Raw genomic sequence first — 26,154 nt, 5'->3', positions numbered from 1 at the left:
TATCTATTTGATTGATTTGTCTTCTGCCCACTCCGCTATTATAAAATAATAATCATGTTTGCCCGCTTATTGCACCCAAAATAAATCCATATTGTTTAAGCAAGAAGAACGCATGTCCATATATACAAAGAATTATACGCAGAAATTATTATCGAATTATTAATATCTGCTTTTCATTTTGTATTGAATGTTCGTAACTGTTTGCCGGCAATTCTATACCGTATTTGTCGCGATGCCAACCAACCAGGGCCCCGTTACACAAATTTTTACCACTGATGGTAATTTCGCCATCATTACTATATCCAACATCGCCAACAACCAATACAATCAAGGTGTCCATGGAAGTTACCATCAATTCTAAATGTTATGCGACAGGTCCCAGGAGTGTTAATTATGATATAGATAGCGCATTGCACATCTTCACTATTGTTACTATGAAAAGTCTTCTTTCCCCGTAATTTGTTTAAATGTGGATAAAGCTGAACATCCCTTGAACCTTCCTGTGGCATTGCTGCCATTACGCACAGACTCGCAACACACAAATCCTAAAGAAAATTTTGTATGTGGCATATAAAGTTCAAGTAAATTATGTTTTTTCAGATGCCCATTATTTTATCGCGAGATACCTACTGTACCGGGCGTCTCTGATAAAACAATAGGTGTGTATTTGCACTGTTGGCATGTGGCAAATCATCCCAAAACCAAATTGATAGGCATTTTTTAGTGTAGAAGCGGGTTATTGTAATAATTTGTAAAGCGAATTATCGTGCACATACAAATCTACTTAAATATGAAAACAATATTCTACAAGTAGAAGATCTCTATTCAATGCAACTTGGAATACTCGTGTTTAGTATTCACTCTGGGGACCTCTTTTTTGCCCTTGCTTAAATCTTAAGAAGAAATAATCAAATGCAAAGCCATGGTACTAGACAGAGCTGTGCTTCAACCAAGGTCTCCTCGTCTTTCGTTAGTCTACATTGTGTGCATGGAATACAGTGTACAGACGAATTGTTATGCTTATACTCTATTATATTTTGTTACATGTGATTTCTGAAAGACAAATAAACTTGAACTTGAACTTTAAACATGAAATACCGTCAGAAGCTTAGCTTTATGAACAGGTATAAAGAACAAAAAAATGAAGAAAAAAAATGACAAATTAATTTGGGGAAACTTTCCATTGTGAACTGTTCAAACGCACTGATTCATTGATATTCTAAGCGTTTTTCGTTGAAAAAATAACTATAATTTCTAGGGAAAAAGAGCCATGATTACGGGTCAAATTATGGATCTACTTTCGATATTATACAAAATGGAAAGTCTCGAAATGCTTTTGATGGCATACATTATTCATGATGTATTAAACATGTATGTGTGTAATATAATTCATCCCCGTTAAAATATAATTTTTGTTGTTGAAGAGACCGAGGAAAATGGAGATGGGTGGCGTGAGGGAGATTGAGAGATTGACAGTGAGAGTGATTGAAAGAGAGAGAGAGATTTAAAAAGAGTGAGAGAGAGAGAGAGAGAGAGAGAAGAGGTGAGAGTGTGAGAGAAAGGAGAGAGAGAGAGAGAGAGAGAGAGAGAGAGGTGTATTAAACGGGTACCTGGCAAAGCTGGGGGTAATAATAATTATAGGACAGCAGCATGAACTTATAATAGTGGCTACTCAGGGTGAATAAAACCAATTAAATGTATTACTATTATCGTCGTTATCATCAAAGATTGTTTGGCTACCCTACGTGTAATAAGGACCCACCTCAGTGTTCATTGATTATTATTTTCCTTCTGGGTATGCAGACAAGGAAAGTTGGTAAGGGTTCCCTGCTTCAGCCTATGCTGAATACACTACTCAAGGGTATTAAGCAGTCAATTAAGGTAGATAAAAACGAAAATAAGGAAGCAGAAATGAAGTCCATAACTGTCAACAGAACCTTACTACACCGTCACTAATGAAATTAAAGATATATCTTAATTTGAATTTGAATTTGAGTTTATTAACAACAAAACATCACAATAATGACAGTGCATATGAACAATCATACAATGCAAAAAATATTACTGATACATATATACATATTATAAGGGTAATGTCGATTGAACAGTAATGGTTTTAAATCTGCATACTATTAAATGTACACAAGATATATACGTAAATATGTGTATTGCTATATTTACGTGAAGTTGTTGATGGGAACTGGAAGTTAGCACAAGTACTAGTCGAGCCTAGTTCCATTCTTTGGCAAGATTTTTTTTCTGTTAATTTGTTTATACATATGAATGTAAAACTTGTTTGTTTTGTATTTACATATATACAACGAAATAATACAGTATCATGTAACTTTTTACTACTAAAATAAAAAAGGAAAGGTTAAGGAAAAAAGTTCAAGTGTTAAAGCATTATAATGAAAGACGAATAAAATCATCAATGTGTGTTCATAAAAATGAAAAGGATGTATTAATTAAATATAATATCATACAGATGTGCCTACATGCACAAATCCTGTTAAAGCTTAAGGCAGCTATAATCGTTAACAAGCAAGTGTATACATATATAAAAGGAAGACAAGTAAATATCATCATTCATAACAATTTTGCTATATCTTCATCCATTTTCCTGTTCTGTGGAAATCTTTTTTTCCGTCATCCTTCTCTCTCTCTCTCACTCACTCTCTCTCTCTCTCTCATTCTTTCTATCTACCTCGTTTTTCCTCTCCTTCTCTGCTCCGTGTGTATGTCATATATTCACACAAATATCAGATATCCTGGAAATAATTTGCACTAATGGAAAAAGAGATTCGAAATCATTACCATCTGCAAGTCTGGCAATTATCTTCAGCGTGATCACGAATATACTTTGTATCCACAGCAATGATCGAGACAACAAAGCACTAATGGGAGATAAACTCAAAATCCAGGAGATCGGGTTGTGTCACGTGACCACTGACAATGTACACTTTCATTATCTACTCCGAATCACTACTAAGGAAATGTCCCATTCCAAGCAGACATTTATAATTGTTGCCGATGTTGTTTTAGGTAAAGCTGTGCAGCAGTCCATTCACCTGACTTTCCATCAATAAGTCACGGGTTTCTATGCGCCATTAAATCTCTTCACTTATGTATTTCAATCTTTGCATGTTTCATTCAAACCCTTGTTTACCAATAGTTTAATTCATTTCCTATACATAATGGCATCTCCATTGATAAAATTCGCTCTGCTTATTAGTGTTGCAATGAAAGGCAAGCCTATTGGCAAGCTTTATATTGTGAAAGGAAAAATTTCTTTAAATAATATGCATAATCAGCAATCATGTATTTTTCTAGCTGACAAGTAAGATGTTTCTCAATAGGGTACCGAAATGCTAATGTCGATTTCCAGTTGGTTCCTTTCTCTAACCCCTTCAGGACCTTCTCTAGTTGGTTCCTTCTTCTGACCCCTACAGCATCGCCTTAACTTGGTTCCTTTCCCCGACCCCTTCAGTATCGTCTCTACTTTGTTCCTCCCTTTAACAGTTTCAGCATCGTCTCTACTTGGTTCCGTCCTTCAACCGTTTCAGCATCGTCTCTACTTGGCTCCGTCCTTCAACCGTTTCAGCATCGTCTCTACTTGGCTCCGTCCTTCAACCGTTTCAGCATCGTCTCTACTTGGTTCCATCCTTCAACCGTTTCAGCATCGTCTCTACTTGGTTCCGTCCTTCAACCGTGTCAGCATCGTCTCTAATTGGTTTCTTCTTCTGACCCCTTAGTATCGTCTCTAGTTGGTTCCTTTCTCCGACCCCTTCAGTATCGTATCTAGTTGGTTTATTCCTCCGACCCCTTTAGTAACATCTCTCGTGGTTCCTTTCTGCGACCCCTTCAGTATCGTATCTAGTTGGTTCCTTTCTCCGACCCCTTAAGGCATCATCTCTAGTTGGTTCCTTTCTCCGATCCCTTTAGCATCGTCTCTCGTTGGTTCTTTTCTCTGACTCCTTCAGGATCGTCTCTAGTTGGTTTCTTCCTCCTACCCCTTCAGCACTATCTCTACTTAGTTCCTTCCTTCAACCGTTTAAGCATCGTCTGTAATGGGTTCCTTCTATTGACCCCTTCAGCATCGTCTCTTGCTGGTTCTTTTCTCTGACCCCTTCAGTATCGTCTGTAATGGGTTCCTTCTACTGACCTCCGCAGCATCGTCTCTAGTTAGTTCCTTCCTCCGACCCCTTCAGCATCGTCTCTACTTAGTTCCTTGTTCCAACCCCTTCATTCAGCATCGTCTCTAATTGATATATTTTGGGTACGCTAAGAAATGTCTTTATCATCTTAGAAAGCGAATTAAACAAGGTTTAATAAGATGAGGCAAAGCATATTTGACACACAAACATAATGACAACTTTCTGTAATAAAAAGCAACGTATGCCCGATGCAATACATGACGAACTTTAATACATAATAGTTATGCCCGATGGATTCATCATCTATAATATGATATAATACCAATTGGAAGCTGTCCAATCATCTGGATATCATACACAATCTTCATGCAGCGAATATTTACCCGACTTTAAATTCAAGGCACCGTCCTATCTTCATGCCGCAACGTTACTGACTAGCCGTTGATGGACACCCGTAAAACCATTTGAAACGTATAGTTTTGTCTAAAAGAATGACTCCGGGTAGTCCTATAATTTTGTTTCTTCAATCGGTGAGCGGGAAATTATTTGATGTTTCTGTCCGTTCGCTTCATAATTTACTAATTAAAGCTTTTGCCTTATCTAATTAAATTTTTGTTAAACTTACTTTCTATATTAAAGACGGTATCAAAATATTGTTAACATCTCCAAAGAAAAATTACTAAATGGCTTGATATTATTGTTTTCGATGGATAAATGATATAAATTGAATTTCTGAGATAATAAAGAAGTGTTTGAGCATCTCCAATTAATTGTATACCCATGCGTGGGTTTATTGGAAACCATAGTAATATCACAATGACGTAAGCTATTTTCAAGAGTCCATTTACAAAAGTGTCATTTTGTTTCCAGCATTAAGCAACGTTTATAAATAAGTGCAATAAGTATCTGTATGTTCAATTTAAACGCTTATAATTAGAACGCAATTTTGTATAGAAAATGAAGAAGAAAGAAACAGAAAAAAAAAGAAAAAAAATAGGAACTCGATGATGTAAGAACTTTTAATACTACATGGCATATAAAACAATTCATCAGGGTGCCACAATCATGACCGTTGTGCTTATGCTTCATTTTTAAATATAACATTTTGAAATCAATAATCACTGCGGGTATTATCCAGGAATTACTTTCCGCAGTTTTGACGGTCAACCATCTAGAGTCAACAGGGATCACTGTACTCCTAGGCAGAGATAATATTACTTTCCAGTCTTTCCGAAGCTATATGCAGAGCCGTCTTAAAGCCCTATCATCCGTAATAAGTCCAGTATTCTAAAGTGGTAGAAGCATGCGCCCTCGTGACATGCACGTTTTGAGTACCCCCTCCCCCTCCCCCTTTTTGGCAATAATGATTCCATAATCCGGTTGAGATTCAAGCTCCGTTTGGTGTAATAAATACTTCGTCCCTTCTTTGCACTACATGTCATTATATTTTCTGTTTAGTTTAGATGTTTCGCCTCACTCTTGCTATCATTTGGCAAACTAATTATAACCTAGAAAGAGTCTTATCCGCTCAGTAGAAAACCCTTCACAGATTTTAATGATGTAACATTTCTTTGCTTTGTAGTATATGATGCCCTTCAGTGCAAAGTAATGCAACGTCCATGGTTTTTGCTGACAAGCGCCACGAGAAATTTGCAATCGAGAGCTATTCCACTTGGCTAATACACAAAGAGAGTGGGAGGAAAAGAGAGGGGAAGGAGAAATAGAGGGGGATAATGAGAATAGGGAGAGGGGAGAGATAGATGGGGGAGAGAGGAAGAAAGATAATAGAGATTGGGAGAGAGAGGGAGAGGGAGAGAGAAAAAGAGAGTGGGAGAGAAGAGAGAGAGAGAGAGAGCGAGAGCGAGAGGGGGGAGGGACAGGAGAAGGACGCGATATCATGAATTCGCTGTGTGTAGCATGTCTGGCTATCAAATTAACAGCAGGGAAACAAACACAAAAATGAAAACAATTCTCTTACTTACAGACTCAAGAATATCAGATTTAATAACAGCAACCCTTCTAATGTTCTTTGTTATTCTTAAAACTTAAAAGAGATTCACGCTTTTTCAAAATCAGTAAAAAGACGGCAGGATTTGGATTATGTAATACAGCTTACGAGGTCTAAAAATGTATTCGTCGAAAAGGCGCCTATGGTTTTTTTTTCTTCTCTCCGTTCTTGTTTCGACATTAGATTTCATTTTAATCATTAAATCTCAATAGCAACAGAGAAGTTAAAATTAAAAGTCAGAAGTGACATACGTTGACTATAAAGATGAAACAAAACAACATCAAACAAATCATGGGAGTTTTAATCAATGATCAAACTTATTTAAAAGATATGCAACTGGTAAAAATCTTTTCATCCAAGCCCTTAACTAGCAACCCTATGTAAATATTAATAAGGTTTAGTAAAAAGGTATTTTGTGATTACTTTTAGTTATCAAATGTGCTTTATTTAAAAAAAACAATGAATCCCTCGTGAAGGCAGCCGCATAATTTCCCAATGTCGACGGTCTAAAAAATAGCAACGAGAAAGAAGAAAATACGGTGACAATGTGGTCAACATGTGGCATTGACTAAGCAATAGAAGGACCACAATAGGAAAGCTTAGAGGGGCAGAGACAGATAGAAAGAAATATAAAAAGGGGAAAAGCATATGAACCTTTGTTAAGGTGAAATAAGTGTCTTCAGCCTATCTTGAGACGCTTTAAAGGTAATACAAAGTTTTGGGAAATTTTGAAAATTGGGTGGATAGTGATTCTTTACAATTTTGATATATTTAGATGCCCCTGTGGACGTATTATAAGCACTAGAAAATTTAGTCCCTTAACTACTTCACTTTTCGAGAAAAATTGAATATAAAAATTTACCGGTGCTCCCGGTTAATTTTGATAAATTTCAAATAGCGCCTTCGGCCGTAGCTGCGACCATGACAATCTTAGAATATGTAGTTGTGATATATAATTTCCGAACGGGAACAACTAATCCGTAGATTTTAGTCAAGAAACATTGTTTCATAGCTTAATTTATATCTTGACCTTGAGAGGGAGCTATACAACATAAGGAGTTTATTATTTACAATTTCATAACTTTAGACTCAATTTCATTCGCGACACCGATCACTGAATATTGTAGGACCGCATATGCGTCCAATATGTTAATTTGAACCAAATTCATGACCCCATACCAAAACTTTTTATTACCTTTAAGCATGTCCCATTGCACTTTTCTGGTCTGAAACGAATTCTTAAATGCCGGTGATAAACATACATCATCGCCTTAGGCATGTTCAGTTCCTTGGTTATCATGCATGAGATATGAATAGAGAGCCCAAGGGGGGGGGGAGAGAGAAGCATAACAGGCTGATGATTATCACATCTAAACGTCTAGTCACCTGCCAACCCCTTTGGGGAAGGTGGCCTTTACCTCACACGCCCACGTAGCTTATTCGATTTGTCGTCCACATTTTTTATTTATTTTATTCATTCATAGCAACCAAGGGTTGGATTGATAATAATACATACATTTTCAACATAATTATGAACATTATTAAATTCAGTACAATGAAATTGATAAATTATGAATAGAAATACATGAAGATCATTAATACAAAAAACATTACAAATCATTCAGGTATATCATATTACAAATAAATCATTACAAGAAAAAGGGGGAAACAACATAAACTTGAATAGACAAGAACAGGGAGCAAGAGAGGGAAAAAGAAAGAAAGTGAAGAAGTGAAAAAACTGCAATGATCAATCAAGTAAACTATACATCCAAATATAAAAATATATAATATAATTATTAAAAAAGTCAACGTATGGGTATAAACTGAAGAAAAAAAATTTGCATGTACTGAATAATTATTCCAAATTGATCCTCTGAAGCAAGGGTAATATATATATATATATAATTAAAAACCAGCTGCATATGTCGGGGTACAAGTTGGGGGTACAAGTTCAAAAGAATATTGAATGGTTGAAAATGTATATTGCACATTCAGAATGATTGTATCTTTCGTTTGAATTGGGATAACCTCTTTCATTTATGTTCCTTTATTTCCTTTAGATTCAATGGTTAGCCCTACGTTTTCACTGGGCTTATCCCGTGTTGCATAGGGGAGGCTCCAGGATTTGTGAAGGGAAAGGTTCAAATCCAATAACAATTAACATAAAAATGATCTGACAAGTAATAAAGCATAAACAAAACAAAATTAGCAAACAAACGATGTAAAATAGAGGAAACAAATATTATATTTTTCGGGTCGCACATTTGAAGGGGGGGGGGCACAACTTTAGGGTGGTACAATTTGTGTGTTCATGTTTATATGTGTGCGTTGTGCGTGGTGGGTATGTGTGTCTAGTGTTGTGCGCGTTTGAATCTGTGTATGTTTGTGATGTGCGAGCTGGTGAGTGTGAATGTGAATGTTTACGGGGGGGGGGGTTAAGTAACAGAAGGGGTTTGAGGGGTAACGGAGGGGCATTGTATACAAATATTTATTATGTTATTTTCAGGATGTTATTATTATTATAAGAAAAATTTAGTAATTTCATTCTATTATTCTCCTGCTTTGCCTACTGTTTTTTGAACAATTCATTTGCGTTAAGAAATCAAAATGAAGATTTGTATTTGTATGTAATTATTTACATTGATTTTTTATGTAATGATTTATTTTGAATGAAATCTCCAATAAAAAATATGGAGGAAAAGTGTCGTGTGTCGCATGGTGGGGGGGGGGGGGGTAGTAGTGTGTTTGGTTGGATGGGGTTATTGTTTTATATTACAACTGATTTCATTTGTTTTTATCAATCGTATAATCAATGTATTGACAAATATATTGAATTATGTCAAGATGAAAAACAACTGCATTTCTAAGAATGATTTGTATATTTGGAATCAATACAAACAAAATGGGGAAAATGTCGGCTGTGCCACCTTAAACCCGCAATTGGTGGTACATCCAGTCATTGTGTAAACATTGGCATGATGCATGTTCCGCATTAAGCTCGGCCGTTTCAGACGTGAGGTACGAGATACATTTCATCCCATTCTCCTCCGCCTCCATTTTTCAATCACAACTTGGTTTAGTCTAGTCGCGGTGAAAAGACATCCCCCTAATATAGGTAAGCCGTCTGTCAAGCACGCTAAAAGCATTCCTAACAATAACATCCGTATCTTAGAGAGAGAATTTGACTTGACTCTGTATAGTCTCACCAGATCCTACTGCAACTTCATTGAACATTTTCTAAAGAGAAAGAAAAACAATTTCTATGCAAAATAGTTATTTTTTTTATGTTTCTTTAAAAGTTCTGTTTAACGCAAAACAATTATTCTATCTTGTTCCTTAATTCTCTCAACTATATTATTACAATTTAATTACGATTTAGATGAATGAAAATCATCACAAAGCCATAAAAGGGTTCTGTAGACATTTAAGTGTTTACAGATTTTTAAAAGCCTGTGTTATTTTCAAGAAAATACGGTTGGGTAAATTAAAAAATGGTTGGGAGAATTTAGGAGAGGGTGTCGCACAGTGACTCCTTAAAAAAAGTAAATATCTTTGTGGTTAGAGAATTGTTAAAGAATTTGTTGCATGTAAGAGAGTTAGTACAGTAAAAGGAAGATAGTGAGTAACATTTCAGTGAAAAACTACGCAGTTTTTTTAAATCAAACTTTAACAATGTTACCAATGTTACCGAGTCACTTTAAAGATAGCTTCTGCCATGTATCATATTTTAGGTCCGGTGTGTTTAATCGGCGAGGAAGAAAGGTGTAGGAGGATAGGGGGTAGAGGATGGGGGAGGGGGTTACCAGTGACAATGAAAGAATGAGAGAGAGAGAGAGAGAGAGGAAGATATATTAGATAGATAGACAGAGAAAGATAGAGATAGAGAGATAGAGATGCAATAAGAATATTTTTTGTTGTTGGTTACTTAAAGACAATTTTCAGTGAATTATATACATTTGACTAGCAGGGCTTACGTGGCAAATTTAACAGTATTTCACTGTATAGTTGAAGAGAAAGTGGACCCTTTGTAATTATAACGAACATGGGCTTGCAACGATCACTCACGTATTGACGTTATCACGTTTTGAGTACTTGCGGAGAACACACTATCTGATCTACGAAGTGTTGGGTTACGTGACCCAACATTTCGTTGAAATATCATTTGTAAAAAACTAACAGCCGTGAAACTTGACGCATATGTAATAATTGTAAATGGTCAATGAGAAGGGACTAACAACAACGTATCAATATGCATGATTCTCCGCCTATGATTCTATCTGAAAGCTTGTTGTCGCACCCCCCCCCCCTCTCTCTTGGGGAAGGGGATCAGGCGAAAGGTCCTCCCTCATCTACAAAAGGAACGATAACCAAGAGTTAACAAAATAAAGAAAGAAGTTTAAAAAAAAGAGAGTACATACATGTACATAAACAAACGTCATGACTAGATTAAATTTAAAAAAATTAAGACTGTAAAAATGTAGGGATAAGTAGGAAAAGAGTCGCGTACACGCAAAAGCGTGAGTATTCTCAATTTAACGGCCTGTAAAAAGATCACACAAATTCTCAACCCTACCTTTCGTAGATAAGTGATTAGTACAAGCCCAGGACATGACACAAACTTTACAAATACGAGTTACGCCTTATCAGTACCCCTTACCAGTAATATTTGATACATGTATAATAATTTACTACCCAAGAATCAAATCTAAGGTACCAATATAGGATGAAATAATGAGACTCAAATATTGATGTTTTACTAAAAAGGTCACCATATTTTCCTCTGAATATCGGGCATAATGCCTCAGTCATACCTTTGCGTATTTGGCTTACGTATTGCTGCATATTTATGGCAATTCTTGATATCAAGTAATCGAATTCTTGATATCAAGAATTACTATTGCTTTACATCAGAAAATAATTCCATGATATCAAGAAATAGGAGAAAAAAAAGTTAAACTGGCTTGCCATAAATACGCAGCAATGTGCAAGCCAAATGCGCAAAGGTGTCACGGAGGCATAACGTTATCTTATTCCCCCCGATGTATCACTCAAAGTAAAGACCTAGAGACAGAGAGTAAGAGAGACCTGAGGATGAAACGAAATAGCAAATAGAAATGCTAAATGGGAAAAGGGACGGTGTCGCCTCTTCCATGTTGTGAGCCTTGCAACTTGACAGCCGCATTATAGGAAAATGGGTCGAACGCCGAACCCTATTCTCTCAAGCAAATCATGTTCTGAATGAGTCGAATTAGGTGTACCAGAGCCTCCCGAGGGCATGGGCACATCGTGCTCCATTTGAAGCTGATTTTGTTTCCTTCCTGCCTTTAGAGTCACATTTTATCAAAGTGAGTGGTGGAGAAGTTTTGAATGTCTGCAGAACCTGAGAGGCAGCGATTCGAGTTTCAGTGCAATGAACACAATAATTACGACGAAAATTAATTATTGAAATCTAATTCTCACGTATAATAAGCTTGTAGGCCCGAAAAATTATGAATAAAAGGCATGTGAATATGTGTTATAGCAACCGTAAGGATATACAGTTTTAATATTACATGGTTTAATTAACCCCTTGACTACTGAATTATCTAATTCCCATAGGCTTAATACAAGGACCACCCGGTTCCCGTAGGTAACGAGTTAAAACACGAAAAGCATCTTACTACAACTAACTGGCTACTTTCGTTAGTAACTATAATAGTTAAAATGACTCGGTAACATTGTAGAAGTTTGATGAAGAAACCCTGCGTAGTTTTGTACGAAATGTTTACTTATTATATTCCTTCTACTGTACTAACCCTCTAACGTGCCAACAATCCTGAAAACATTCTTAAACCATGAACATAAGAAATAATACAGGCTTTTAAAAACCACCTAAATGTCTGGAAGGCATATAGAACCTTTTTATTGCTTTGTGATGATTTACATAAATGTAATTAAATTGTAATATATAATATAGTTGGGAGAATTAAGGAATCGATCAGATCAATTTTCCCCACCCAATTTTTATCATATATTACTGGTCTGTTTTCACTCAAATTTGCAGATTATCTTCAATTGTGCATCTGGTATTGAAGTCACTACCTTAGCACCATTTTCTCTCATCTAAACAATGTAACCAAGTCCCTTTAAGGCGCCCTGAGAGACACACGCTGTTGCATTCTGGTCCAATGTGTTTGCACTTAACTTGTCAATCTACAATACCCAATACACTCTTCATCCTGAGGCCGAATATAAACATACTGAAATTGTTATCACGATAATACATTGTAATGTACTGTTCATCCTTTTGATATTCGAACCTGGTAAAATATATGGTATCATGGCGCTGTTAAAGACAAATGGGAAGTTTGTATTATGTACCTTCATTTGAATCTCTAGAAACATATGAATGATTTCAGCTCAAGAGTGAATATTATGTTCTTACCTACCATGACTCATACTTTTTTTTTTAAAGCTATCAATAAACTGAAATGGCTATGAACGCAAACAGCAAGTGCTCATCTTCTGCATTGTTTGTTTGCAAGAAAATTAATTGACAACAATGCCTGATTATATTCCAGCTATTTTTAATCCATTTGTTCCAACACATACATAAAATGAATTGTATGCTCCAAAACGTCTAACTGTTTTCACTTCTATTTCGTTACAGGTATATTATATTCCTGAGTAAATTATTGATTATTGTGTGCTAAACTAAACTAAACTAAGTGTGATGTCACGTGTGGTGCTAATTATTCCTGTAAAGAATTTGCTGCGGATAATCCCGACCTAAACTTATTTCTTATTTTGCGTATATTATTCATAAATGCGGTATGTTTGTTTACTAGTGGTATTGAAGATAGTAACTGTCTCTTGATCGCTCTCTGTCTGTCTCCCTCTCTCTCTCTCTCTCTCTCTCTCTCTCTCTCTCTCTCACTCTCTCTCACTCTCTCTACCCCTTTTCTCTTTGTCTTTATAATCCTCACATTCTCATACTATTAACCAATAACTATTTATCAGTCAATCAATCAATCGATCAAAGATTGCAATCATTTGTGAAAAAGAAATCAGGTAGATCCGTTCGAGAATAAACTATTTAAAAAAAAATCAAACAATCAGTCCATCAAACGAAAACTTGTTAGGTTAATATCTTATCGTTTGAACCTTTTTTCTTCTTGCAGGGTGACTTCGATGATAAATGTTTACTATATAGCTACGTATCCGACTCAAAAACAAAAATGACGTGGAAAGGCTCTGCAAACTGTCGGTTTATTATAATAGTACAGGTAAGGAACTAATTATATTATCATTATGAATATGACGGACAAAGAAAGCGGACAAAATATACAGTTCCTCAGGTAGACAAAGGAACATCCCTTTACTGCTATTATGTAAAAATGTGTAGAACAGGTGTCACATGCATATTCACCTGTTCTACACATTTTTACATATTAGCTGTGAATGGATGTTCCTTTCCCTACCTGAGGAACTGTATATTTTGTCCGCTTTTTTGTCCGTCATGTTCATAGTGTATCATCTTTTTTTTTCTTCCCGCGGGGAAGGTTAGGGGGAGGGGGTGGTCTGATCATGCTATCAAGCTCTGATTGGACAAATCATATCCCAGCTATGTCGTAGGTAGACAGGGAACTGACTCTCTAAAATATTAAATTTAAGGGTTCATTTCTTTAAAATTAACTTGTGGATCAGTTCAGTTCCAGTTAAGTTTATTTCATATTTGCACGGCACCAAATTCAGCCAAAGCCTGTTCTTCCGCAGATCCGCGCACATTTATAATTATAAGATAAAACATATCACAACATACAAATCTTAAAAACAAACGTTGAACAAAAGTATAAAGAAGAAAAAAGAACATGTATAATTCAAAATACTAACAACCAACATCCCCCATCAGCAATCATTTTTTTTCAATCAAAATTTATTTTGATTTTTTTTTAAATATTCGTTTAATAGTTACATAAATAAATATTTAAGCGAACGAAGTATAAATACTATGAACTGTTCAAAATAATGTAAAACTCAAACCGTAAAATGAATTAATGTATTTAATAGAGTTAATATTCATTTTACCAGTGAATTGAGAACAGAGAAAGACTCTATATATATATATATATATATATATGTATGTTCTTTTTATTTTATTTTATTTATGTAAACAAATATTTAAGCGTACGACATATAAGTTTTAAATTTTGTTTAAGATATTTTCTTAACTTTCTCTTTTTCTATACCGCTCTCATGCAGGTTGTTGCAGCTATGTTTGCTCTGATCACCATTGCTGTCCAGGGTTACTTTTTACTAAAACGCAAATCACATGGAACGTGAGTTTGATCATTGGCATCATATTATATGTATAATTATTGTTGTTGCCGTTGTTATCAATACAATCATTATTTGTTATCGTTATAATTACTGTGGATTTTCCATATCATGAATCTTTTTTTTCTTCAATATTACTGTGATAAAAGGCGACTTTCTGTTTCTTATTAGCCATCCCCCTCTCTCTCTCTCTTGCGGATAGGCACTAAGCAGTCATAGCACTGTAATACAAATGTTGGAATACTTTTTAATTTTTCTGCTGCAGTTCTGTGCCCCTTCTGTTTACCGGTCTCTACACAGTCTCCTTTACCTTTATCCTCGTTTCATCTTGCATCCTATCCGCGGGATTCAAAGAGTACTGCGATTCTTGGCTACAGTCATTAGGAGAAAGGTAAGTCATGGTCGAGTATAATACTTCTCAAAAGTGGCGTATCGACTATTACAGTGGTGTATCTATAAGTGAAGGGGACAGAGTGTCAAATTAAGGGGTGCCAAAATCACAAAAAAAAGAAAGAGATGGAAGAGAAAGGGAAGAAAAGTCACAATCCTTAAGGATTTATTGTGTGTGCCCCTAACCCAGGGTGAAGTGCAAAATGAGAATATTTTCTAAAGCTCAAATACTTAGCTCCCTTCTTCAAGATCTCGTCATGTCGGGCCCCAACATGTAAAGAGGACATATGGTTAAGCACCTTGTACCATAACATCGCGATGTTAGGGAAATTTGTGATATTTAGACTCTACTATTTGATAAGGGGATATTTCTGGAACAATTCTATTGGAAATACTTGAAGGTCTCTTTGTTAGTGAAAGTGACGTGAAGTAAATGTAATAAAACCAGCAAAGCAAGGAATTCGAGATATCATTGCCTTGAATGTTATTCTGGGGACAGTATCACCATTTTATATGAAATACATATATATATATATATATATATATATATACCGATGATTGTTAAGATAACCATAATCAAGTGATAAACGACCTGTATGCTACAAAATATTGAACGGTATTATTGATGAAAATTTAGGAAAAAATTGCATCCGTGTTCTATTCCAGAATTAACTTCACATTTTCGCACCCCAAAGATTATCTCCTTTTCTGACTTTATTTCTCCTATACACCTCCTCCGCTTTCTCTCTATCTTTCTCTCCCTCTTTTTCTCTCTCACTTAATCTCTTTCTCACACCTCGTTTTTCCTTTTCTTTTTCCTTCTCCTCCTCCTCCTTCTTCTTCAATATTTTTGGTGTATCTTTAGAGATCTCAACTGCAGAGCTGTTCAGCGAATTCAATGGAGTAAGGCTTCATCTATTAAAGGGGACAGATTTTACGACGTACTATCGACGGCACAGGTATTATATGAGGTCTGCAATTTGTAATAATACAAGTAATAATAGTAATACTAATAACTATAACAATAGTAGTAGTAGTAGTAGTAGTAGTAGTAGTAGTAGTAGTAGTAGTAGTAGTAGTAGTAGTTATGATATAAACAATAATGGTAATATAACGATAATAGCAACAATAATAGTAATGATGATAATAGTAATAACGATAATAATGATAATGATAATAATAATAATAAAAATATAGCACATAATAATTAATATACAAACTCCTTTAGCGCTTAACACAGCATTGCATTATTTATTACGAGGATCATAAATACTTTGTATACCTGTATTTATAAATATTTATTTTCTTCTGTGATTCGTTCTGTTACTGTTGTGAGTTTTTCATGGTTGTAAGTGCATTTTTTCTTGTTACCAAACAGGGTCTGATGGAAGACTACCACTATTAGTGAAAATGTGCTACCCTGTTGAAATATTCGAAATAAATACATACATTAATAAATGAATTATGAAAACAAATTATTTCTCTAAATATATCATATTACTATGCTTTTTCAACATGTGCAAATAAAGTGTGAAACAAACCAAATAGGGTATATTTAGTCTGTTGCGTTTCAATTATCACTGAATAATCTTTTAACCGCCATGAAGAAAAAATGAGAATGAGAAAGCTCACGATATATTTTTCATCTTTACCAGCTCTCACCTTTTCTTAAAACTGTACTTTTTCTCGTGTTCTTCGTTTTGTGTTTTGATAGACAGCAACGTGGATATCGTTTTCAGTGTGGATGATGTTGCCTCTGGTTGCATGGGCCGGGGTACGTTTTGTAACGAATCGACGCCATCAAGAACCAACATCGGACATACCCACGTGATCCAATGTCTCAGCCAATCAGCTTCAAGTGTTTAATGTGGAGTGCGCCCGCCCTCGAATCGGGGAGTCAAGGACTTTATATATTGTGTTTTTTCGATCGCACTTGAAGTTGGATATGTGCACGTTGGTCAACTGTATTGCCGACATTTGGACGATTATATGATGTCTTTAACCCATTCATCACTGAATTCGATCATTCCCGTAGGCTTTAACGCAGGAGCCATCAGGTTCCGGTAGGCAATGAGCTTTTACAGGTAATGTTTTCATCCTGGTATACATGATGCATGCGGAGATGCAAACAAAACTAACTGTGATGTTTTCGCTAGTTTTGTGTATTTGGCCGATAGTCATTTTGGGGAAATAAAAGTCTTCAAATGCCGTGTTCTAATGGCGGTTGGTGAAGAGTTTAAAGGCATTCAAGAGGAAATCAGAATGTTCAACACTGAAAGATGCAAACCATTCTTTTCTAAGAAACGATTTACTTTTGTTATTCCTTGAAAACATCACGTCTCCAAAAGTACAGTCTCGTTTGGATACGACGCGACCAACCGCAGTGTATTTTATTTTAGGATGACGTAAATATATAACACAGAGCTCGGTCAATATACGCGTACGACATCTGTTGCGCGCAGTTGCTTTTCATACTACTTGATATCTGAATGAACCTTAACTGTGGCCTGGTTCCCCCCCCCCCCTCCCTCGAATTCATGTTCCCAAAATTTCCATTAGAGTGGTGCTTTTCCGTCAACGAAGCCCGGCCCGTATTAGCTATTGACTTTAATCACCGGAGATATAGGGGTGCTTTCAAGGGAGGGGACATGCATACGCGTCCCCTAAATAACACTTACTGGTGGATGGGGGGGGGGGGGGGGGGGGAGACAGAAACTGTGGTCATAACAGGCAGATTTTTCACTTCTCTCTTTATCATGTCATCTCTGCTTTGTGAATTTCCCTGCCCATGGAATCGATGGAATATGTAAACACAAACAATTACTAAGTATTTTTTACAAAACGTTATTTGCACGAGTGCAATGATTTTCACCAATCAATCGATGTTATCACCCATGAAAATCACATTTGGATTATGTCATTTGTATATTCACACCTGTCAATAGGCCACTCAAAGTTTCCCTGAAGTTGACTTGTTGATTTTTTTTTTAGATTCGGGCTATTCTTTTCATTCTATTTTATTTATTTATGGGCATGATTGCAAGTGAAAATTAACAGTGGCGTATCCACACTCTGTCTCCGGGGATGACAAACCACCAGAGCTTACAGACAGATCGGGGTGCCTCCCTCCCAAAGAAATGCTAAATATTACTTTTTAAGTTATGAGCATTGAGGTGTTAATATTTTCTAACGTGTCTATCTTTCATGCTCTTTCCAAAAGCAATGCTTACCATAGCAAATAAATAATTTGCTCTCCTGTTATTTCATTCTTCATGGGAAATCTTTCAGGAAAGGTAAATTATTCCCATTGTTCCTCCTTCACATACGCTAAAGATAATAAAGTTTAAGATATCCACCAAGGCGTCATGTTTGATAGTCTGGGTTGGTATTCTGAAAACGATGTTATATGTTATTTTTGTAAAACGATGTTAATTATCATAACAAAACTAAATTAGGACTAGTCATCGGTTAATATTTGCGCAAAGCTGGCTGTGTTCGCGTAAACTTAAAATATATATCTGCAAGCACCAATGGTAAATCTTAGTCCCATGAAATTTGAGTTTGTTACGAAAATTAACATCTGTTTTCCTTATATGACATATGCTATCTTTTTTCAGAATATGGCACATGGTTTATTGCAGGACTATTGTTCGCTATTTAGAAATCGAAAATCATTTATATGTCCAAAACTGTATATTACAGGTGTATAACTTTTTACATCATTTTACATTATTGTATTATACTATTTGATTATTGAATGGATGAATGATAAAAAGGAAATCATTTAAATGTAATGAATTTGTATTGTAAAAACACGTTTTACTTCTAAAACAAATGTCCAGGTTATCATTTCATTCTTTATATAAAGTAAAACAAAAGTTGAGAGTAATGTATGAGTAAATCTTCATTTCCGCCTATTGTTGATATTGCTGATTATCATGCAATTATTTTGATGAATCTTGTGACAATTTTAATTTCCGGAGGGTAAGTCATATGTTCTAATATTTTGAGGTGTATTTGTAAATCTTTGTTTAGAATTAAAGATAAACTTTAGTACTGGTAATGCGATTGCATTGTGAAAGAAAAGGTGTGGAAAGGATCAGAAACAGTTGATCATGTAGCATGTAAGTATTGGTGTGCACTGCAAGGTTCTGGAGTCATCAAAATCATAATAAATTTGACCGAGTCTTGGTAAAGTAACAAGAACTCACATAGAAAGCTATATATGGGACAACACACATGGTGTCGGGGCTAGTACTACCTTGATTTCCTTGTCTTTCTATGCTCATTACTCAGCCAGTATACATTTTCTTTCAAAATTGTTTGGCACATGTCATTTATTTGTAATCTTGAACATTCAGTGTAAGTTTCGTTTGATTCTGTGAGAATTTTTTTTTTTTTTACCAGTACTGGAGTTTATCTTTAACTTAGCATTTTTGTACAAGTTCTTGGCATGCTCATTCACAATCAGGTAAGATTTTTACAAACGGATGTTTCTGGCCTTTGCGATATGTTGGGTACCAGTGGGAATAAATTCCCTAAATGCATTGAGTACCGAAATCGGTAAACTAGCTAGAGTCATGATTGTGGTCGGGGCGCCTTGAGTATGTTGCGAGGTGAGTGCGCTATTACATATTTATTAAATATAAATTTGTATTATTTAGACCATTTTTACTCGCTACTACTTCGCCATGGTCACATTTTGATTGCAAGGTCGCAAAAAGGTAATCTATGAAGTATTTCCCTTGAAATGAAAGATGTCGTCGTTTCTTGACCGTGTAGAAGGTGCTTTCAATAACTCATCATTATCAATATTTCAGACATTGTGTCGTGTTGTTTGTCAAGAACATGAAAGTCTTGGTCATGGAGCTTGTACAAACATCTGATGAAGTAAAAACTTTGAAACACACACAAACAGATAATACATTGGATTTGTGTAAACACTGCACAACTTACTTGTATAAAAAATTATTTAAATATTAGCGGATCACGACAAATACCCCTTGGACAATCACCCCCTGAAAACTACCCCCGGAAAACAAACCCCTCCCCTCAAGGACAATACCCTCCCCCGGAAAATCATTCCCTAGGATAAATACCGCCCCCCCCCCTCTCGCGAGAACAAGCAAGGGCAACCTACTCCGAGGACAACTACCTCCCCTGGAAAATTACCCAACTTGATCATCAAAGGGAAAGTCCGCCCTGATTATAAGGGTAATGTTTTTTTTTCTTTTTTAATGTTTTTTTTTTTTTTTTTTTTTTTGGGGGGGGGGGGGGCAATTTCCCACGGGGTAATTGTACAAGAACCAGAAATTCGCCTTTCACTTGTTGAATAGCAATGCACCATACAGTTAACATTGAGGTTTTGAAGGTCATATTCTTATAATTATTCCCATCTTCAAAAAGGACCATGAAAGTACAGGGCTAGACATGCATGTCATGATAGCATGATATATTTCAAAGAAATCTGAAATCGAATAAACCGGTACGTATAGAAAAACAGAATTTACAACCAATGTCTACAAATTAAAAATTAGTGTGTTTTGTATAGTTGATAATTTTGCTTTCCTGTACTTTTTGCAATATGGTCTATATATTTAGTGTTTTGTATTTGGTGTTGTCATTATTACCGTGACGCGTGTACGGTCGCTTGGGGCGTCCGTTCGAGTTGGAGCAGTTGGGAGGAAATTAAACTTTTTTAAAAATCAAATATGAATGTTTTGTCAACAACATCATTGCTATGTCATTTCAACCGTATCAGGACAATTACCCCCTGGACAAACACCCCCGCAAAGGGCCCCCGCAAAATTACTCCCAAGGACAAACACCGGAAAATTACCCTCCCTGATAATAAGTTGGGTTTCAATTTTCGGGGGGGGGGGGGGGGCAATTATTTTGGGGCGGGGGGTTGATTTTCCAAAGGGGGGGGGGGGGGAGGGTGATTGTCCAATGGGGTTATTGTATTCGGGGGAGGGGTGTTTCCAGGGGCAATTTTCCAGGGGGTGATTGTCCCACTAGTAATTGGCCGGGGTAATTGTCCAGGGAAAATTGTCCTAGAACCTATTTCAACAAATCTCACATTCTGGGTTTATATACGTATGTTTTTGAAAACGTTAAATTAGTGATAACGTTCTTCATTTAAAGTTTTATAGTAGCATGCACTTGGTGCGTACATGCACTATATATCTATGTGTGTGTGTGTGTGTGTGTGTGTGTGTGTGTGTGTGTCTGTCTCCCTCTGCCTGTAATATGATAGCAGCGGAAAACCGACAACATAAAATGGAGGCACTGGTCAAACTCAAACATAGAACTGGGAATTAAAAAGATACTGATGATGGGTGCCGGAGGGTGTCTTATCATATTCTTTAATCGGCCTTTTCTCCCATATCTTTTTCCATTTCTCTCCCCCCCCCCATGTTTGTATTTATTTACACCGATCGATGAAGTGGAAGGTGCGTATCAACCCCCCCCCCCCCCCGCCCCATGTAGCTACGTCACTGTGTATAATATTGTGAAAGGTGCAGAGGAAGGTTTTTTGTTAAGCACTGGATTTTAAATCCGGTTTGAGAGTTTATCACTACCGAATGAAAAGGAAAACATCTTAAAGTGCGAGCTGAATTGGACGTATTCCAATTGTACCGGCTATCCAAATAATGACATTCTATGATCTATTTCCGGTGTAGTATCAGACCCGTCGTGTGATTTAGCATAACATCTAAGACATGATGCTAAAGTAATGGATATGACATAACCCTAAATTTTTTAAATCGGTGTTATATGATTTAAATAAATGAATGTTTGGAGATATGATTTTTGTATTTGAAGCTAATAAACAAGGAAAGCTATTTTGTAGAGCTTGACATTTTAATTCAAGCTATTTTAGTTGATGAAATAGCCGCTGATTGTAAAAACTTCATCTGATGCAGTAAATAAATTGCTGAAAATCCTAGCAGTGTGCTGAACTGCACACTTAAAAATTATATCAGATTTTCATTTTTGAACAAACCATAAATATAATAAATCAGTAAATAATTCAGAACAATCATCTTTCATCATACGGGTCATTTCCGTCTGAAAACCTTTTTGCCATTATTTAGTGTCATGAATAATTCATCTCTCTAATTGTTGCAAGAGGGGCTCTCGAAGTCAGATGCGACTCACAGGGCTACTGTTTTGTTCTCAATTAATTACTGACACACGGAAATATTTTGACCTTTGTTTGTAAACAAGTGAAAAATAAATACCTACTTTGTAGTCTATAAAGCGGTGGCAATTTAATTTATTAACACATGTCTTCATTCGTAATTTTAGAAGTTTCCTCCAGATCACAGGCGTAGCCAGGATCATTCAATAGGGGGGGGGGGCAGACGTGAAGTATCGACTAAGCAGGACCAACAAAAAATCCGCATTACCATTGCTTTACAACAGAAAATCATTTCTTAATATCAAGAATCCAATTATCGATATCAAGAAATAGGAATACATATTATAACGAAATGACATGGACACGCATGATCAGTAGACGTTCACGCCGTTCTCGTCCACTCAATCTAAAAGTCCCTACCATAGAGGCTCAACGCACTACGGGGCTGGGGAAACCAAGAGTGGTGACCATCCTGAATAACATTGGATTGGCTCGGAATGGAGCTGGACCCAACTAGAGAGGACGCCCTACCATTATTCGTTGAGGCTTTGTTGATACTCAATGATGCATATGGAGAGTACATTTCGACGTCGCATCTGTCATTTATTTAGCATTCTTAAAGGCATTTTTGTTTAAACTATGCTTTAGGGAAAGATCTGAATTATGACAACGAGAACGACAATGATACAGCCTTTTTCGCTTTTTTTTTCTTTCTTCAAATTTACATTCGATTTTACCATGCCCTTTTGATTTGATTTAATTTGATTTATTGGTTTCTACGGGTAGCAGAGAGTGTCGTCTTTTAACTGACACCAAACGATGAGATGCTTTTGTAATATAATTGTTTTGAGACTTTCCAAGCATGCCCCCTTTTTGAGGATCGCTTTATATCTCAGATTCACATACCGAAGCAATCTCTCAATCTGATCCCTTTCTACATATCCCTCTCTGTTTCTTTCTGACACACATCCTCACACAAACACACACGCACTCACAAGCACACACACAAACACACACACATCCAATCTTGTCTTCCCCTTTGTCAGATTGTCTGATAAAAAACGAAAAAATCTATTTATTTAATCGTTCTACTTCATTTCCAGAATCAATCTTGCAGCCTACTTCTTCAATGATAAACTCAACAAGTATTCCCTCTACCTCCTGTTCGCTCTCTCTCTCTCTCTCTCTCATGTATTTGTTGCTACTTTAATTTTTATTTTATTGCTTTGATTATCCTGAATCAATCTCGCTGCCTACTTCTTTAATGCAAGTATTCCATCTACCCAGGGGCAGATCCATGGGGGGACCCCTCTGGCAAAAGAACGGGTAAAAAATTGATAGTAACGTTTATTTTACCTTTTTTACACAAAAAAATGAAAATGCACCCCCTCCGCCCCAGGATAAAAAGAAAAAGGATTTAGCTATAAAAGAAATAAGAATTTTTAATATACAAATCCTCTTTACATCAGGTGAAGTATTAGTAATTGGAACCTTACAGTTCCTTTTCGTTTGTGATCGACATCCTTCCTCATAACAAATATCTCTTCAGATCTGACAACAAACTAACAAAGCTAAAAAATTCTTCATTTTCATTTCTGATACACTCATATCCTACTCATATCCGGGACCAGCAGGAGTTGGAGTTGTTCACTAGCGTATGTATGAAGGAGGGGCAAGGGGGCGATTCGCCCCTCCTGACAGGTTTCCGACCAAGAAAAAGCCTGGTAGCAAATAGGTTATGATTTACTTTATTAAGCCAAAATACGCATGAGGTGTAGGCATGATACAGAGTAACTATTTCTTCCTCAGTTAAGTCATTTGGGGGTGATGCCCCGCCCCCCGGTAACGCAGACCAGGACCTTCCTTACTGAAGGTATATGGATGACAGTTGGAAATGTGTTGCCCCTCCTGAGGCCAAGGTTTGGATATGCCACTGAAGATGTTTTCAGGAAAACATTGACGAAGATCAGTCATGATTGTGTACATCATGCAGCTAAGAAATTATCCATGATAATAATATTTCTTCATAACAAACAAACGACACATGTTCATGCACACACAAACATACACACGAACACACGCAAACGTGCATTTCGAGTGCGACAATGAGAGTCTGATCTTTTAAAGGCTGAACATGCTACTAATACAGATAGGGAAAAAATATTTGTGTACCAATTAATGATGACACATTGTATCGCCATCATTAAACATATAATTTCAGTCCATGACCTCTTTCTACATGTTAATGTTAATAGTAATAATAACTAAATCTTGACATACAGTGAAAGATAAAAAAATACCATGTTTACATTGTACCTGCTACTACTTTTCAAAGCATATTGATAAAGGTAATCCGAAAGTGGATATGTAGTCGTTGTATGGATGTGTCGTGGGTGGGGGTTGGACCTTGCTAGGGACCGGTAGTATCAATGATGAGACAGGACAGCAGATATAAGGGCATTGAAGTTTATTCTGTGCCGTAAACAAAAAACCCTGTAAAGATACAGAAAAAGCCAGTGATAAATCACTTGTACCACATTACAGATTCAAATAGTTCAATGTCATCGTTCACATACATATTCAATATGCATGTATTGTATAAAAACCAAACAGACTTCTAGTCATCGAATAATCATAATTGTTACAAACAATATATGTGTGTCTAATACTTTAGTTAGAGATTCCTCATATTCAAATAATGTTTATGTAAATATTCAAAGCATCTTAATCATCAAAACATCTTAATCATCAGAGCATCTTAATCATCAACCAGATATAAGACAATAAAGTTACACTCCATGAAATGCATTATCTTATCAAACCCTCTGATAAAGAATCAATTCATTCACTGGATAAATCATCCTTTATAATATTATTTGAAAGCATTTACAAAATATGGTAAAGCATTATCTCATACCATAAGTCGGTATCTACGAATCATGGGCGCCGCCATCTTTGGATACAAAATGCTGCCCTCTACGTTCATAACTACAAAAATTAGCTGAGTTGATAATTCTGTTCAACTACTAAAAACAAGCAAGTTTCTGCACTTGTTATTATTAAACATGCAATAATTAACAAAGCAAATACAACAGTGATTTTACTGTCTATTTTCAATCTCAACAAATATCATTTGCAATTTCACTGATAGCTTCGAACTCGTTACATCGAAAGACGTTTCATAAACGTTTACACATGACATAGAAATTGTGGCAAAAATTCATCCATGCACTCCAATTAACCGAATGCAAACTACTATACAAACTCTGTTCCGAATCCTAAGTAACTTCTTAATGTCTCAATTAAGATTAAAATGCATTTACAAGTATAAATTCACATACCCGAAGGGTCTCCAAAACAAGAGTCTTGCCCGACTTAGAACACGTCCCTGCATGTGGATGCTCAATTGGTGTCTGAGCTAACCACACCCAAGATAGAGCTACTCGCCCATGCCGCGTACGTACGTACGTTAACATACGGACTAATTCATGCATACAATAAAAAAGGAATGTCACTGCCACTTGGCCTAATGTCATTACGCAATCTAGCGTACGACTGAAATAAACACCTGACTCAGCTATGCAGGTCACATTATCCTATGGAAAAGGAATTTTCCAAGTGAAAAAACATCAGATCTAACCTCGATCCTTAACACTTAATTGGAAGCAGAATATAAATTTGCCTTAAACTTAAACATAAAATAAAGACTTTCACAAATTTCCAACTTCCGACAGATGCATATAAATCTGGATGATATACGGTTTCTTCCAAGCCCTGAACAGGATACTCTTACAACTTTCCTCCAGGAAAATTCAAAGGATGATTACGCCTCTGATAGTACACGTATTTATAAAAACTATAACATTTACTGAAATTAAGAGATCATTGTATTTTATTGGTTGCAAGTTATAAAAAAATGCATGCATATAATTTACATGAAGATGAGTGGATGCTATTGTAACTTATCATAAGTTTTATTAAACGGCGTCCAGATATCTTCTGCTATCCTTAGGTTAAACGTTGATGTGAATTAATTAATATGGTCGGCAAAGTTCCTGGGGAGAGGCATGGGGAAAAGTATCAGGTTCAAGTGGTCAGTCTTGGGGAATCCAATCCGTTTATTAAACACTCTATCATGT

General features: G+C 36.1%; 1 protein-coding gene across 1 annotated transcript; it reads left to right on the top strand.

Moving 5' to 3' along the window:
* Positions 1 to 13,330: 13,330 nt before the first annotated feature.
* On the top strand, positions 13,331 to 17,514 carry LOC100887873 (transmembrane protein 179B). Its single transcript, XM_030984477.1, has 5 exons — positions 13,331 to 13,430; positions 14,407 to 14,483; positions 14,747 to 14,872; positions 15,737 to 15,830; positions 16,586 to 17,514. Exons 1-5 carry the CDS (start codon positions 13,383 to 13,385, stop codon positions 16,700 to 16,702), a joined length of 462 nt encoding a protein of 153 aa, XP_030840337.1. The 5' UTR covers positions 13,331 to 13,382; the 3' UTR covers positions 16,703 to 17,514.
* Positions 17,515 to 26,154: the final 8,640 nt, after the last annotated feature.

The sequence above is a fragment of the Strongylocentrotus purpuratus genome, unplaced genomic scaffold (assembly GCF_000002235.5).
Source record: "Strongylocentrotus purpuratus isolate Spur 01 unplaced genomic scaffold, Spur_5.0 spur5_scaffold_14, whole genome shotgun sequence".
Classification (NCBI taxonomy): domain Eukaryota; kingdom Metazoa; phylum Echinodermata; class Echinoidea; order Camarodonta; family Strongylocentrotidae; genus Strongylocentrotus; species Strongylocentrotus purpuratus.
Note: the sequence above shows the minus strand (reverse complement) of the source record. Positions and strands in the feature narration are given on the sequence as shown.

Coding starts and splice junctions, on each gene's coding strand:
- LOC100887873 (XM_030984477.1), top strand. CDS start 13,383: ATGACGTGGAAAGGCTCTGCAAACTGTCGGTTTATTATAATAGTACAG. Junction 14,873..15,736: donor CTACAGTCATTAGGAGAAAG/GTAAGTCATGGT, acceptor GTGTATCTTTAG/AGATCTCAACTGCAGAGCTG. Junction 15,831..16,585: donor ACGTACTATCGACGGCACAG/GTATTATATGAG, acceptor GTGTTTTGATAG/ACAGCAACGTGGATATCGTT.